A 15071-nucleotide genomic window follows, 5' to 3' on the forward strand; every position below is an offset into this window, starting at 1 on the left:
TTCATATATTTTCCGTATTAATTTACAAATTATTTTTTTGGCTAAATTAACAAATTAGGATTTTTTTTTCGCTTTTTTTTTTTTTTTTTTTTTCTTTTGTTATGCACACGTGGATGCCATCGCTTGGTAACTTCTAGTATTACTAGGCTGTAATCCCTCTACAATTTGTTATTAGAAACATATGTAATGTTTTGTTTATGTCATTGATCTATTTTCATTGTCCATGAATCTATATAATCTATATAATATATAAAAAATAGAAGTGTTTTATGCTATGTGTCAATATATTATTTTCGAATTCTCTTTAAAATCATCAATAAAAAAAATATCTATTTTTCTATTATTTATAATTCTATTAAAATATTACCAAATATAGTAGTTATTTAAAATATAAAATTTTTTATTTTTATTAGTTATATTTAAAAATATATATTTTTATTATCATAATATTAAATGATTGACTGAAAAAATATAAATTTTTTTTACCTTACTTAACCATATATAAAATCAAATTTTGTTTTAAAATAAATTTTAAATAAACAATAAATATATATTTAAAATATTATATATATATATATATACAAATAATTTTACTACAATAAATATTGTCATGCACACTAAATGTAAATGATAATCAAATTATATGTAAATTAAAATAAAATATATATAACATACCATAAATTATATATAATTTGATGATGATCTGTATTATAATGTATAAGTCGACACATTTGATAATGAAACTATATATATATGGTATGTATATATATACACCTTTTTTTAAATCCAAATTATTGTTAATTAGATAATAATAATAATAATGATAAATATGATTAAATTATACTATAAGGATTTAACATAGAAAATTAATTATTTACAAAAAATTAAAAAATATATTTAAATTTAAATTTGAATTCCATATATGGACAATATTATACTAATACATTTGAATTTGAATTAAATTATATAAACAAATATCAATTTAAATTGAAATTTGAATTTTATAGATGGAAAAAGTTAAATAAGTAAATATTTTTTAATTTAAATTCTAAAAATAATTTATAAGGTAAAATGTGTTTATAAGATAAATAATAATAATAAATATAAATAATAATAATAATAGTAAATAATAAAATCACATTATGAGTATTTAATATATGGAAATTGATTATTTCTAAGGAATCAAAAAATATATTTGAATTTTAATTTGAATTCTATTTATGGAAAATATTATTTAAATATATTTAAATTTGAATTAAATTATATAAATGCATTTGAATTTTAATTTAGATTCCATAGATAAAAAAAAATTAGATAGGAAAATTCCATATATGGGAAAAATTAAATTGGTAAATTCTACATATCTACTTAATATATAAAAGCATAATAGTCATGTGCCACATGTTAACATATTATCATTCCAAATTTCTTCCAAAATTATCAATAAAAAAAATCATCTCTTTTTTATTATTTATGTTTTTATCAAAATATTAATTAATACAAAATGGAACAGCTATTTAAAAGTATGAAATTTTTTTTATCTTTTATGGTTGTGCCCAAATGTATATAAAATTAAATTTTGTTGTTAAATAAATTTTAAATAAACAATATATATAATTATAATATAATAATAATTTCACTATAATGAATATTATGATGCACATTAAATGTAAGTCATAATCAAATTATATGTAATATTAAAATAAATATATATATATATATATATATATATAATCCACTATTAGTTATATTTAATTTAATACTAATCTATATCATAATATACAAGCCGACACATATGGTAGTGAAACTGTATATATATAGTATATATATATATATATATATATATATATATCTTTTTAAATCCAAATTATTGTTAATTAGGTTATAATAATAATAATAATAATAATAACAATAATAGTAAATATAATTAAATTATAGTATAAGGATTTAACATAGGAAAACTAATTATATGCAAAGAATCAAAAAATACACTTGAATTTGAAATTAAATTCTATAGATGGAGAATATTATATAAATATATTTTAATTTTAATTTTATAGATCGAAAAAATTAAATTGATAAATAGTTTTTAATTTGAATTCTATAAATAATTTACCTTATAATGTAAAACTATGTTTATGGGATAATAATAATAATAATAATAATAATAATAATAATAATAATAAATTAATTATGTTATGATATTTAGTATATGGAAATTAATTATTTGAGGTATAAAAAATATATTTGAGTTTGAATTTTGAATTCTATAAATGAAAAATATTATTTAAATACATTAAATTATATAAATACATTTGAATTTTAGTTTAAATTTTGTAGATGAAAAAATTAGATAGGAAAATTTTATAGAAGGAAAAAATTAAATAGGTAAACATTTTTTAAATTAAATTTCATGATTGCATAGTATTATATATAAAGGTTAAATTTATAGTTTTTAATAAACTTTTATAGTATAAATTAAAGAAGAAAAAATATTAAAATAAACTTATTAACAATAAAATTTTTAAATATAATTAATTATTATAGATTATTTTTAAAATCATCCATTATGATTATATATGTTGTACATCGCAAGATAATGAATGCTAGTATCTATTAATAGCATATGTAACAGATCTTATATGTGTTAATTTTATCTATGAGTATATATATCTTAGTTTTATAACAAGTTATCAATATAAATTTCAACCAATTTGATTTTTTGTTAAGCTAGTTATTGCTATTAAGATAGTCTATATCAACTTGTTTATGTTGAGAAAGTAATATCAACTTTTTTATGTTGAGGTAATCATTTTTTATATGTATGATTTTGTTTTGCATATGGTATTATGCATGATTATCTTTTATACTAGAAAAATTTTGTTATTAAATTTTTTATGGAAATAAAATCTTCTTATATTGATAAAATTAGAAAAAAAAGATTATAATGCATAGTTTGATTTTTCATTTTATGTAAATGTTTTATTTTGATGATTTGTATTGGATTATATCATTTAGTGCAGAAAAATTTTTCTTTTTTATTTGTTCATAAAAAGTTGAGAAGTGAGATTGAGATTTTCTTTTACATATTTTCAAGAAAATCCTTAAAGTATTTGTAATGCTATTTAATTGATATAACATATATAGCTATATGATATATCTAATAATTTATAATTATTTGATTAGTATTTCTGTAATTATGATGATCATTATTATATTGCTACCCTTCCATAATTATTTGTCGTTTTGAATATGATTGTCATTTTACACATATTTATGCTTTACACATGTGGGAAAATTATAATTGAGATTATATATATATATATATATATATATATATATATTATATGGTGCAAACGGTCTGCATGTATTGACAACGGGTTTTAAAAAAATTATCATCAACACTTGTCTCTTTATAATAGGTTCGTATGCGAACCGTCTGTACCATAGACGGACTATATATATATATATATATATATACAGTTTGAGAGAAGTATTATTTAATTTACTTACATGTAATTACTTATTATTTGTTATAATGAACCCAATTGTATATTGTTTTCCCATTAAAAGGAAGTTTATTTATTTTCTAGGAAATTGTCTTTCAGAATTTGTAAGATTGCTAATGGAATAACAAAACTTGGAAGAAATCTTTAACATATGAATTTTATGTGTTCATATGTATTATGCTAATATGTGAAGATTTCTTTACAATCTATTTTATTGTATTCTTGTCACAAAATACTCATATATAAAAAATATGTAATTGAAAGGTGTTCTTTTTGAATTTTAATTTATTGTATCTTTAATTTTTTAATGATGGAATAAACTTTGGAAAAAAGGTAATTATATATGCCTTGCAAATATATGATTAAGTTATAATTTTATATTGGAGATAACGTGTATATATGTATAGAGTAAGGCTATGGTGTGAACGGTCCACATGCGAACTATAAGCATTGAGTACAATTTTTAAAAAAACCATCGTCAATACTCATACATAGAGAGAGTATTGAAAAAACCGTCGTCAATATTTATGGTCCACATGTGGACCGTAGCATACGAATATATATATATATATATATATATATATATATATATATATTATTTATATTCTTTATTATTACCGCTATGGATTATGAGTTTTAGTTCTTATTTAATTTGATAGCATTATGATATATCTTTATTATTAGATATTATTTGCCTTTACAGATTTACTATTTCGTGATGGATAACTCTTAAATGTTTCAATATTAATATTCATTTATTTCTATTTATTAGAAGTTATTGCAATTTATTTAAGGCAATAATAATCAATTATATAACCATAATGTTGACTGGTTATAATATTAACCAATTCATAATGTCACCCTTAAAAAGATTAGACAAGTTTAAAGACTTTGGTTATATGTTATATAACTGAAAGAGTTCTATTATATACAATTAGGTCAAAATAATTTATAAACTATGATACTATGGAGTATGACCAACCAATTAAGGAAATAAAGCATTGTTGGATGTTTATTAAGAGATTTCAAACCATTTTTCTTAAGTGAATGTTGTACTTGGTAAAGAAAAATTCGACGACGAGAACAAAATATTGGCGACAATATCGAATGTCGGCAAGCATCAACACCGACAGTGAGGGGAAGAAATGTCGCTGATAGCTGCTGTTGTTTCCGTTTGCACAAGAGTGGTGTTTGTGCATTAGGAAATGGGTATGACAGTTTTAGAGATTCAAAGGAAAAGCCTGGGGAGGGAGAGAGAGAGAGAGAGAGAGAGATTTGAAGATGATCGGCTTCTGAATTGGCCGTCGATATCTTTCTGCAGAGGGTTCCGATCAGGTGGGCCTATATGTGGATTGGATCTTGGTGGCTTCGGTTCAAAGGACTGGATGCGAATTTAGGTGGAATTGGATTGAGAGGGAGGGTCAATTTGGTCATGGACAGTGTAGGTGACTGTAATCGAAGAGGATGAGGAGAAGAAGCTACTCTTATGTGTAATTTAGTTTTTTTATGGTTGCCAACAAGTATTATTTTTGTTTAGAAAATATAAAATCTCTTTTTTGTGATGTTGATTATCATTGTATTTTTAATATTTAATATTTATAAATTATTTTTTTATTATTGTATTTTTATATTATTTTACTATATTAGTTATCTAATATGTAAAAATTTATATTTTAAGTTAAATATTTGCAATTTTCTTAATTTTATCGATATTTCGTTGGACATTTCCATTGATATTTCCATAAAATCATACTTTCGATATTTTCGTTAATACCGATGTTTTTATCACTAGCTGTACTATTATCCTCTTGTAAAGTGGATGCCATTTTATTAAATATGACAATTTACTATGGAAGTTATATGATAATCATGAACAAATAATTTTTCCAAATGTTGTTATAAGAAAGCAACACAAGAAGTGGACTTAAAAGGAAAATTTTATATCTTTCTAATAGATACATTGATTAATGTTAATGAAATTGAAGAGGTTATTGATTTTGTAATGTTGTATACGAAAACAATTTATTTTCATATATCAAATCTTAGAAGCAAGGGAAAAGAAAATAAAAATGATAAATTTATCCATATGACAAAATGGACATATCATGAATTTTAAATGTAAATGATTGATTTGGAAAATCATAATATTGAGCAAACAAAATAATCTAAAATTGATCTTTGAGATATTATGAAACAATAGGATTGTCATTCTTAATTAATATATATTTTTTATTTTTTATATAATGTGATTTTATTTGATATAATCTAATTTAATATATTGTTTTTATTTTATTATTAATGTCTTCAGAAGAGCAAATATATGTGACAAATATTTGGATCTAGAAGATTCATATACATCACTATGCATATACTACAAATGACAACTAGTTAATATATTTATTCATGCCAAAAACATATATTTAAATATTAATCTATAGCAAAATTATGTATATTTAACATTGACAGTTGAACAATCTTTAATTATTAATTATTTATATAGCATGCTTGGAGCATGATGGAAAGTATTGAAAAGTTAACAGATTTAAAGTTTAAATTTTTTGAAGAGGAAATTGATTTTGCAAATGGAAGTAGAGATGTACATATTATAATTCATGAAATATTTTAAAAAGCTTTAAAAGTGGCAAGTATTTAAAATTTAAAACTTTATTAGAGAAAACCTCAAAAGTGGTTAAAGATACATAAAAGAAATATCTTTTGAACAGATTCTCCTAAAAAAATAGTTAAATATTTTAGATCCATGAAGATAACTGTTGACAATTTATTCAAAGTAGCTATATAAAATCATTAAAAATGATTATGATTTCAAAACTACAAAATATTGTGGATTTTACCTACATATTATTGGCAAATTGAAAAAATGAGAATAAACAATTCAAAGCAAATTGTATTAATTTATTAAAAATCTCAAACAATACACTAAAAGGTGAATTTTAATTTTTGAATATGTTTATATATAAAGCCTAGCTTATGACACAAAATCTCTTAAAAAGATTTGGAATGAAGAAATATATTAATATATTCTAAATGCAATGTTTCAATATTTTATGAGTTTGATATTTTTTAAAATATTTGACTTGTACTTATGAGCATATGATATTATAAAATACCGCATAGTAAATTTTGAGATTTTAATAATCCCTAAAGGACTGTGCTATTGTTTGAAGCAAAACCTTGAAGTATATACTCATATGAATAAAGCGTTATTTAAATCAGATAAATGAGTTATAATTGTTTTAATGAGTATTATAAAATGATGTGATATGTCAACAAATGAATTTACCAAAGTGTATTTATTGTTATTACTATGATGTAGCATATTAAAACTCCTGAAAAATTTAATGAAATAGTGTCCCTGCTGTTAAGGAGAAAAATCAAAAACTGTAATAATGACATGAAATTTTTAAAGTATATTATATTGTCTCATTTATTAGTGAAAAATTTTATTTGTTGTAAATATTCTAACATGAATAGAAGTCCTTATGAAATAATTTGCTATTACAACTATAAATGAAATTATATAAATAACATCTATGGTGTGCTAGAGTTTTTGGTGTAAAGATAGAATCTTCTAAAAAGAAAACTCATATGCAGGATATTTTTAATATAAAAGTTTTTAATAATATTGTATGAATATAGTAATAATTTTATTGCTCATATTGAAAGAATGTTAAATATTTTATTTGGAATGCATCGACCTAACAATTATATATAGTATTTGTATTTTTATCAACATTAAGGAGAGCATGCATAACAATAATACACATACTATACTCTTTATTCTTTATCATGGTTTTGTTCCATTGAGTTTCCTTAGTAAGGTTTTAAAGAAACAATATATTGAACAATTTATCAAGGATAATAATTTGCAGTATTATATCAATATAATATATGCGTAAATTGTACTTTTTTTTCTTCAACAAGTTTTTATTTATTTTTTTTTTTTTTGGCCACTGAGTTTTCCTTGTTAGGTTTTAACGAGGCAATTTAATATCTAGACATAGTAGAAGAGTTATATCAAGTAGAATACATTGATTGTATTCTTTTTCCTTGTTAAAGCTTTTGTTTTGTTGGGTTTTCCCGTCAAAGTTTTAATGAGGCAACTTAGAATTTATAAGCACCGGAAAAGCTATAATCAAAAGAAGAAATATATTTATTGTATTATTATTATTATTATTATTATTTTTTGCATGGTTTTGTCTTATTGGATTTTCTTAATAAGGTCTTAATGAGGCATATCCATATATGGTGGATATCCAAGAGGGAGTGTATAAATATGTGGATGCTACCACTTTGTAACCAACAATATTATTACACTTTTGTAACCCTTTTATAATTTGTTATAAGTAACACATGCAACCTTCATATATGTCATTGATTTATCTTCAATGTCTATGAATATCCGTTAATACTATATGTAACATATGTCCATCCATAAGCATACACATAGTGAACTTGAGATGAATAAAATATAAGCATAAGAATTAAGATTAATATAAGATAAGAATAAGATAATTCTTTCTCTCTATATTTCTCTCTTATATATTGTGTTGATTCTATATTTATCTTATATGTGAGTATATATATCTTAGTTTTATAGCATCTTTTTTTCTTATAGGGTTTAAAATTAGTAAATATTTATTTATTTATTTTTTGGTGAGACACTATAAATTTTTTAAGGAAAATACAATCCGATTTTACATCTTCATAGGGTGATAATCACTTTCTTTTCTCCTCAATGATTAATCATTATAAAATTTTGAATTTTTGGCATCGTTGTCTCATAAAATTTTACCAGATTTGCAATTTGTACCATGATCTTCATGTTTAGTATCTATGCCTCCTATACTTCACATCTTTTTGCAGTGCCACCAAAGCACTTCAATGTCATTGCATGTTAAATGTCATATGCCATGCACATAGACCATGAAATTAAAGGTAAAATGGGTATTTTAATATATAATTTCTTCCTAATTATAAGAAATATAATAAAAATAAATAAAATACACCATGTTCCCCACCTTCCTCTTCTTACTCTTCTCCATCTTCTCTCAAACTCACAACATTTTCAGTTCAGCAACAACAACAATAGCAGTAAAACAATCAAAATGAATATTGCACACAATTACGTTAAAAGAATAAGCAAAAACTAGTTAGGCCATATCCGGATGAAAAATTAAAGGCATGCAATCAAGTAGTATAGTGTTCCCAGATTTCATGCTATGCATAAAAATCTTGGTTAAATTGGTGATATATGTATGTATATGTGTAAGAGAATTAGAAAGGAAATAATTTTCACATAAAATGTTAAAATAAGCAACAAAAAAAAAAAAAAAAAAAACTACGCTATTACTTGATGAAAATTAAATTCAGGCATGTATTCAAGTATAGGATAGTACTATCGGATTTCCTACTCTGAACCCATCTTGGTAAAATTAATTGTATGGTATTTGCTAATATCTTTGCCACCATAATAAGAATATCTAAGCTAGATTTCTTTTTCTAGTGGTTGTATAACACTAAAGAAGGGAAAAAAATACTAATAATTTTCATGTGGAAAATATAACCCCAAAATTGTTTATCAAACAAAAAAAAAATAAATAAATAAATTAAAGGGGAGGAAAATTTCAAGAAAAAACTGGAATCTTCAAGCTTTTAAAAAGTGCTTCACAATCTTCCAAAAGTTGGAAACCCATTCTTCCAAAAACACTTCATAATCTTCAAGCTTGCCTCTTTATCTGCCTCGTTGATATCAATCTTTTACAATGTGAGCCTTGATGATGGAGTGTTTGTCGAGTTCAAGATCAAGTCCGAAGCAAGCTGTCAATGTTAGTAGGTCTAATAGTGCTCTTGTTTGGGGTAGCATAGTGGTTCTGAAGCAAACGACAAGGCAGCTCAAAGAAAGGTTGAATAAGAAATTAGGGATTTGGGGAAAATGAAGATGGCCTTCATGAAAAAATAGAGAATTTTTTTTTTTATTTTTTTTTATTTTTTATTTTTTGTTTTCATAGTTTTCTTACTTTATTTTATTTTTTATAATTTTCAAAGAGGATTCTTTTTTTTTTTTAATACCTATAATACCCCTGAAATCATAGGTCATGTGCTTTATACATAATAGTTGATGGGGAATAATAGACGGAGTTGAGCCTAAGACTATTGCCATCCAAAGTTTAGGGGGTATAAGTGTTAAACATGAAAGTCAAAGTGTAATTGCAAGTACAATGAAAGTTTAAGGGACAATGGTACCAAAAATCCTAAAATTTCTAAAATGTTTATTTTTAAAAATGAATTTTAAAAAGTGCTAAAAAGAAAGTATTTGCTTGTATGTTGTTTGTTTACATAGGTGCCAAAACAAAACCATCCCTTTTTTTATTTTTCTTTTTAGGGTTTAATGCATTCTTCAATTTTCACAATTGCACCATTTTGGTGTTCGATTTTTAAAAATTGCAATATAGGCCATTAATATATAACTTTTACAATTTAGATCATTTTTCTATTACTATCTTTTCTTTTTTTGGGGTGAAAATGTTACAATTTGAGCAATATTTGACTATGATAATGTTAAACCATGATCTCGCTTGCAAATTGATTGAGTAGATAAAATGCATTAAATTTTAAATTAGAAAATACTAAATTAAACTGCAATTTAATATTCTTTAATTAATTTTAAAATTTTTTTACTTTAGTACTATGTATTATTTTGGAAAAAAAATTCCTTTTTAATATTTCATGTGCAATTTATATTGAATGCAAGTTAAATATCTTATTAGTGAAAAGTCAAATATGGTTCATATATAACAAATAGTAAATTAAAGGTTTAAATTACAGCTTTTAAAATCTTAGAGCCAAAAATATATATATATATATAAATTACAGCTTTTAAAATCTTAGAGCCAAAAAAAAAAAAATATATATATATATATATATATATAGATATTAATGGCATATTTAGTATGTAGAATAAATACAGGAATAGAATAACTATTTCATATGTTAACTATTCCTATATTTTCTATATTTTAAATTTCATTAATATCTATTGTATATCAATAATTTTTTTTTTTGCTGAATATTGTATAACAATATTTAAAGCATCTATAATGACTCTGTTTATTGCAAAAAATTTTTTGCCACATTAAAAAAATAAATAACTATTTAGAAAAAACAACCTCTCTAATAGATTTGTCTTAACGCTTTACCCAACTGATGTGACAAGGAAAAAATAAAATTGTCAATGTAGCCTTTTACTTCAGAAGGTCTACAAACATTCTAAAATATTAAATTTTCTCTAAAAATTCAATTTCTTCAAATAATGAAAATAAAACTGTTAAAATATTTAATTAATTAATTAATTAATTAATAATCATATATAATTTTTTTGTATATTATTATTGAAAAATAATTTTAAAAATAATTTTACATTTATGCTATCTAAATTTAAACGATATTAATTTTTATATCATATAAATATGATTCCACATTTATCATATTCTTATTCTTTCATTACAAGGAATAAATATTTTTTTAAAAAATTTTGAAATTGTTATTTCTTCATTTGAACTATATATATCATTACTATATTTAAAATATATTCAAATATAGATTGATTATCCTAAATAAAAAAATATAAATAACAATAAAATTTGTTTTTTAGTTAATTTTTATTAAATCTTATATTTTTTTTAGGAATTTTTTTTTATAAAAATTGAATATAATTTAAAATAAAAATCAAATATACTAATTAAAAATATTTATCTTTTATTTTTTCTTAATTTATATAAGTAGCAATCCTACTTTATTAGAATAACCATTGGCCTTAAAATATAGTAATCTTTTCTTCTCTTTTTACCTTTTTTTTTTTTCTTTAATAGGATAACACCAACATTATTAAACATTTCCAAGGCCAAAAGTATTCAAAATTTGCACAGAAGATGTATTAAAAAAAAAAGAAAAAGGGGTACTCTATCTATATATATTTTTAATATTTAATTAATTTATATTAGTTATAAAAATTTACTTATCAATAATTAAATTATATTAATATATTAATACCTGGCAATATTCAGACGTATAAAATCTAAATTTTTGTTTTCTTGTTTTTGGTTAAATCTTAATTAGTGGAGTCCAATGGTTATACAAAATTGTGGTCATCACTGGGCATACAAGAAAATAGACAAATTTGAACTTCTAACCTTAGTGCATTACACAAAACGACAATACTGATGACCGAACTCAGTACAGAGGCGACCGGTAAGGAACACCCTTCCGGCGATTCATAGCGACGGCAACATCATCAGCTGGCGAGCATATCTGCCGGAAAAATTCACGTGGCACAGAATTGAGGCTGCTACGTTTCTTCTTCACGAATTTGGTGGCGGCTGAGCAAGGAAGAATTGTTCTGAGACTCTCAGAACTCACACCCCCAATTGTACTGCTCGTCGACCCAGATAGTGAAACAGGCGAGTCAAGGCCTGAGTCATGGACGTTTTGGTTATCTTCAAGCTTTGAGAAGCTATGACTTCTCGTTCTGTTGGGTAATCGTAAAAATTCACAGTTGAGTTTTTCCAAATGGGTACCATTTTTCATGGTGACGAGGTGGTATACCTGCAGATAACAAGTAAAAATATTATAAAAATTCGAAAAAAAAAAAAATAAGTAAACCAAGTTGATAAAATTCTGTTTGGAGGAAGACAAAACCTTGCAGAAAAGAGAGCAAAAGAGGAATGAATTTTGGAGGCTACGGTCACATTTGATGCACAAATTACTAGATGCTCTGAAGGGGCGTGATATTGGCCTTTGGTTCAAAAATACCACTTTGGCACTGTTTGTTGTGTATGTCTGTGAAATTAAATTTAAAAAATAAATAAAATGAATATTGGGAAAGGGGTTAGACCTTTTGCTAGTAACTTTTTTTTTTTTTTTTTTTTTGTTGTTGTTTTTTAAAGCTTTTCTCAAGTACTTACTTGAACAAGAGAACAATCTATCAACTTCTGAGCATCATCCAACTGTATAACATCATGATAAACATACCTTCTTATCTGTGACAGAGAAAAAAAATAATTAGTGTATTTTTAGCAAAAGGTATTGAATTTAAGAATTGAGTTTGTCTCTTTGAAGCAAGAAGAACCTGTAAGAGGGAGTGAGGACGATGAGTTGGTAAGCAGTGGGGACATAAGCTAGTGCAACAATCCAAGCAAAAGATGTTCTTTTCGTTCTTTTTGATATGCTTATGAACCATACAAGGCATGAAAAACTTCTCCCCAAGAAGGATTTCAAGCCACTGAGGGATATTTGGAATCATACCCACCTGAAAATTCGCAAAGTTGGAATTACTTTTAAAAAAAAAAAAAATTTGATGAAGAAATTAACCTCAACTCAAAATAAGTGTCACACCCTTTTTGTAAATTTTGGTGTTTACGAAGAAAAGAGCAGAGAAAGAGGAGGAACAAAGTTCTTTCTGATACTGGAATTGACTGGTATCAATTAAGGAAGAGAATGAATATACGATGTGGGAGGTTGGGATTTCATTAAATGAAAAAGAGACATTGATGCAACACAGTAGTAGTTGGTATGGATGAAATTAGGAGCTGATTGAAACATTATAATGAACATCAAAATCAAATCTTTTTGTTCAGTTTTTTAGGGAAAAATCTCTATGTATTGGCCCTACAAATGACAACTCCAACACCTTCGAACAGATCCATGGCAGCTGTTAACGTGACCAACTACTGTACCTTTGGCTAATTAGCTTTGAGGCTTTACCTTTAAGCCTCTGATCGCTCTCCTACTCCCTTACCTACAAATTTCTCTCTCTCTCTATGTCTGCGACTATAGGTCCTCAAACTGCGGTGACACTTTCTTTTCTCAAATCTCGGCGAAAACAGTGATAATAAAGTAAAAGAAAAAACAAATCTCATTAATTAGACGCTGGCTTCCTGGCCATGCTGCTTAAATTTTTTTTATATAATTTATTGAAATATATATTATTTTACCCATAAACTATATATTTTCTAAACTGCCCTTTTCAACTTCCTCTTTTTTTTTTTTTTTTTTTTTTTTTTTTTTTTTTTAGGGTGAATCTGCCTTTTTCAACTTTTGGTTTTTAGTAAATACCTTTCCAGATAATTGTTTTGTATCATTTTCGTCTGATTAAGGATTTTGGAGGGATGAATATTATGAAATTAACTCTATATAATTTATGTAACTTTATCTGAAAAGAATTTTATTTTGTTTTATTTTTATTTTCACCTGATGTATATGGCTAATTTAGCCAAAAACAATATAAAAAATTGCATAAGAACAATAGTTTAGGGCAAAATAAAAAATGTGTCATAATTCAGGCGGTGAAATGCTATTAATTCTAACTTATATTGTAATTAATTAACTCTATATATATATATAAATTATATATTTTTAGTTTTTGTATAGTACGGTTTGGAATTTTTTTTCTTTTTTGTGGAAATAGTATGAAATCGAAATCTAGAAGCAAGGTCAGTTTAAAGAACTAATAATCTTGACCAGCCGATGGCCTATGCATATTTCTAGTCATTTTATATAAAAGGACCCTAAGGACTTCAAGAAAAATTAAAGGCAGTCGTTGATTTTGGCGTCGAAAAATAATGGTAGAATTATTGTTAGTTGGTGAGGGTTTTGACCATTCCATATATGGATTTTACTTCTTAAAAGCAATTGGAAATAATGCGATAGCATCTAATGGTAACATCTTTATGTAGTTGAACATTAATTACCCCTTTGATATGAGGGGGGGGAAAAAAAAAAAAAAAAGACAAAAAAAAGGGGAAGAGAATGTGCATAAGAGAATTGATAATTGTTGGTACCTATTATTGATGAACAATGTTCGATTATTTATTGTGATATGCAACTATGATTCAATAAGTAAAAAGAAATTTGCCCCACGAAATAAATTTTTGTAAATGATTGAAAACAAAGAAGAAAATTTGTCCAAATGAAAATGGTTGGGTATGATAGTCGTAGCTAGGGGTGGATATTCATTCCGTTGAATTTTTATGTTTTTTTTTTGCAAACTATGGAAAGAAAATAACATTAATAACATAAGACAAGAAAGGAGAGATAGCTCTCCGCATTCTATGGACCAAAGAGAAGGTGCCTAGACTTCTCAAGCAGTACTAAAGGAGTTTTTTTTTTTTTTTTTTTTTTTGGTTAATTAGTACTAAAGGAGTTTACATTGTGTTTAGAGGATATATATATATATATATATATTGTTTTTAATAGGTTTTCTTCAAAATTCAAACTTGTGATACATCATCTACTTCATTTTTGGACTTCAGCAAATATGTTTATAAGAATTTTTATTAGTATGATTTTATTAGAATGATCATATTTATATTCTTTACTAGTCACATCTCACAAAATATAAAAATATAAAATCGTTTTTGAAAGTCACATTTCATAAATATAAAAAGTCAAATTTTTTTATTTTTTACTATAGAGTAATTTTTGTTCGTAACATTTACTAAGCTGGCAAGAAGCTTAGCATGTGAAGTTTAAACTTGCAAATCAAAA

General features: G+C 24.3%; 1 protein-coding gene across 1 annotated transcript; it reads right to left on the reverse strand.

Moving 5' to 3' along the window:
- Positions 1-11586: 11586 nt before the first annotated feature.
- On the reverse strand, positions 11587-13348 carry LOC107434182 (protein RGF1 INDUCIBLE TRANSCRIPTION FACTOR 1-like). Its single transcript, XM_025067369.3, has 5 exons — positions 12921-13348; positions 12655-12834; positions 12491-12565; positions 12225-12365; positions 11587-12131 (listed from the first exon to the last, which is right to left on the reverse strand). Exons 2-5 carry the CDS (start codon positions 12826-12828, stop codon positions 11760-11762), a joined length of 762 nt encoding a protein of 253 aa, XP_024923137.3. The 5' UTR covers positions 12829-12834; positions 12921-13348; the 3' UTR covers positions 11587-11759.
- Positions 13349-15071: the final 1723 nt, after the last annotated feature.

This window comes from Ziziphus jujuba, chromosome 6, assembly GCF_031755915.1.
Source record: "Ziziphus jujuba cultivar Dongzao chromosome 6, ASM3175591v1".
In the NCBI taxonomy this organism is placed as follows: Eukaryota; Viridiplantae; Streptophyta; class Magnoliopsida; order Rosales; family Rhamnaceae; genus Ziziphus; species Ziziphus jujuba.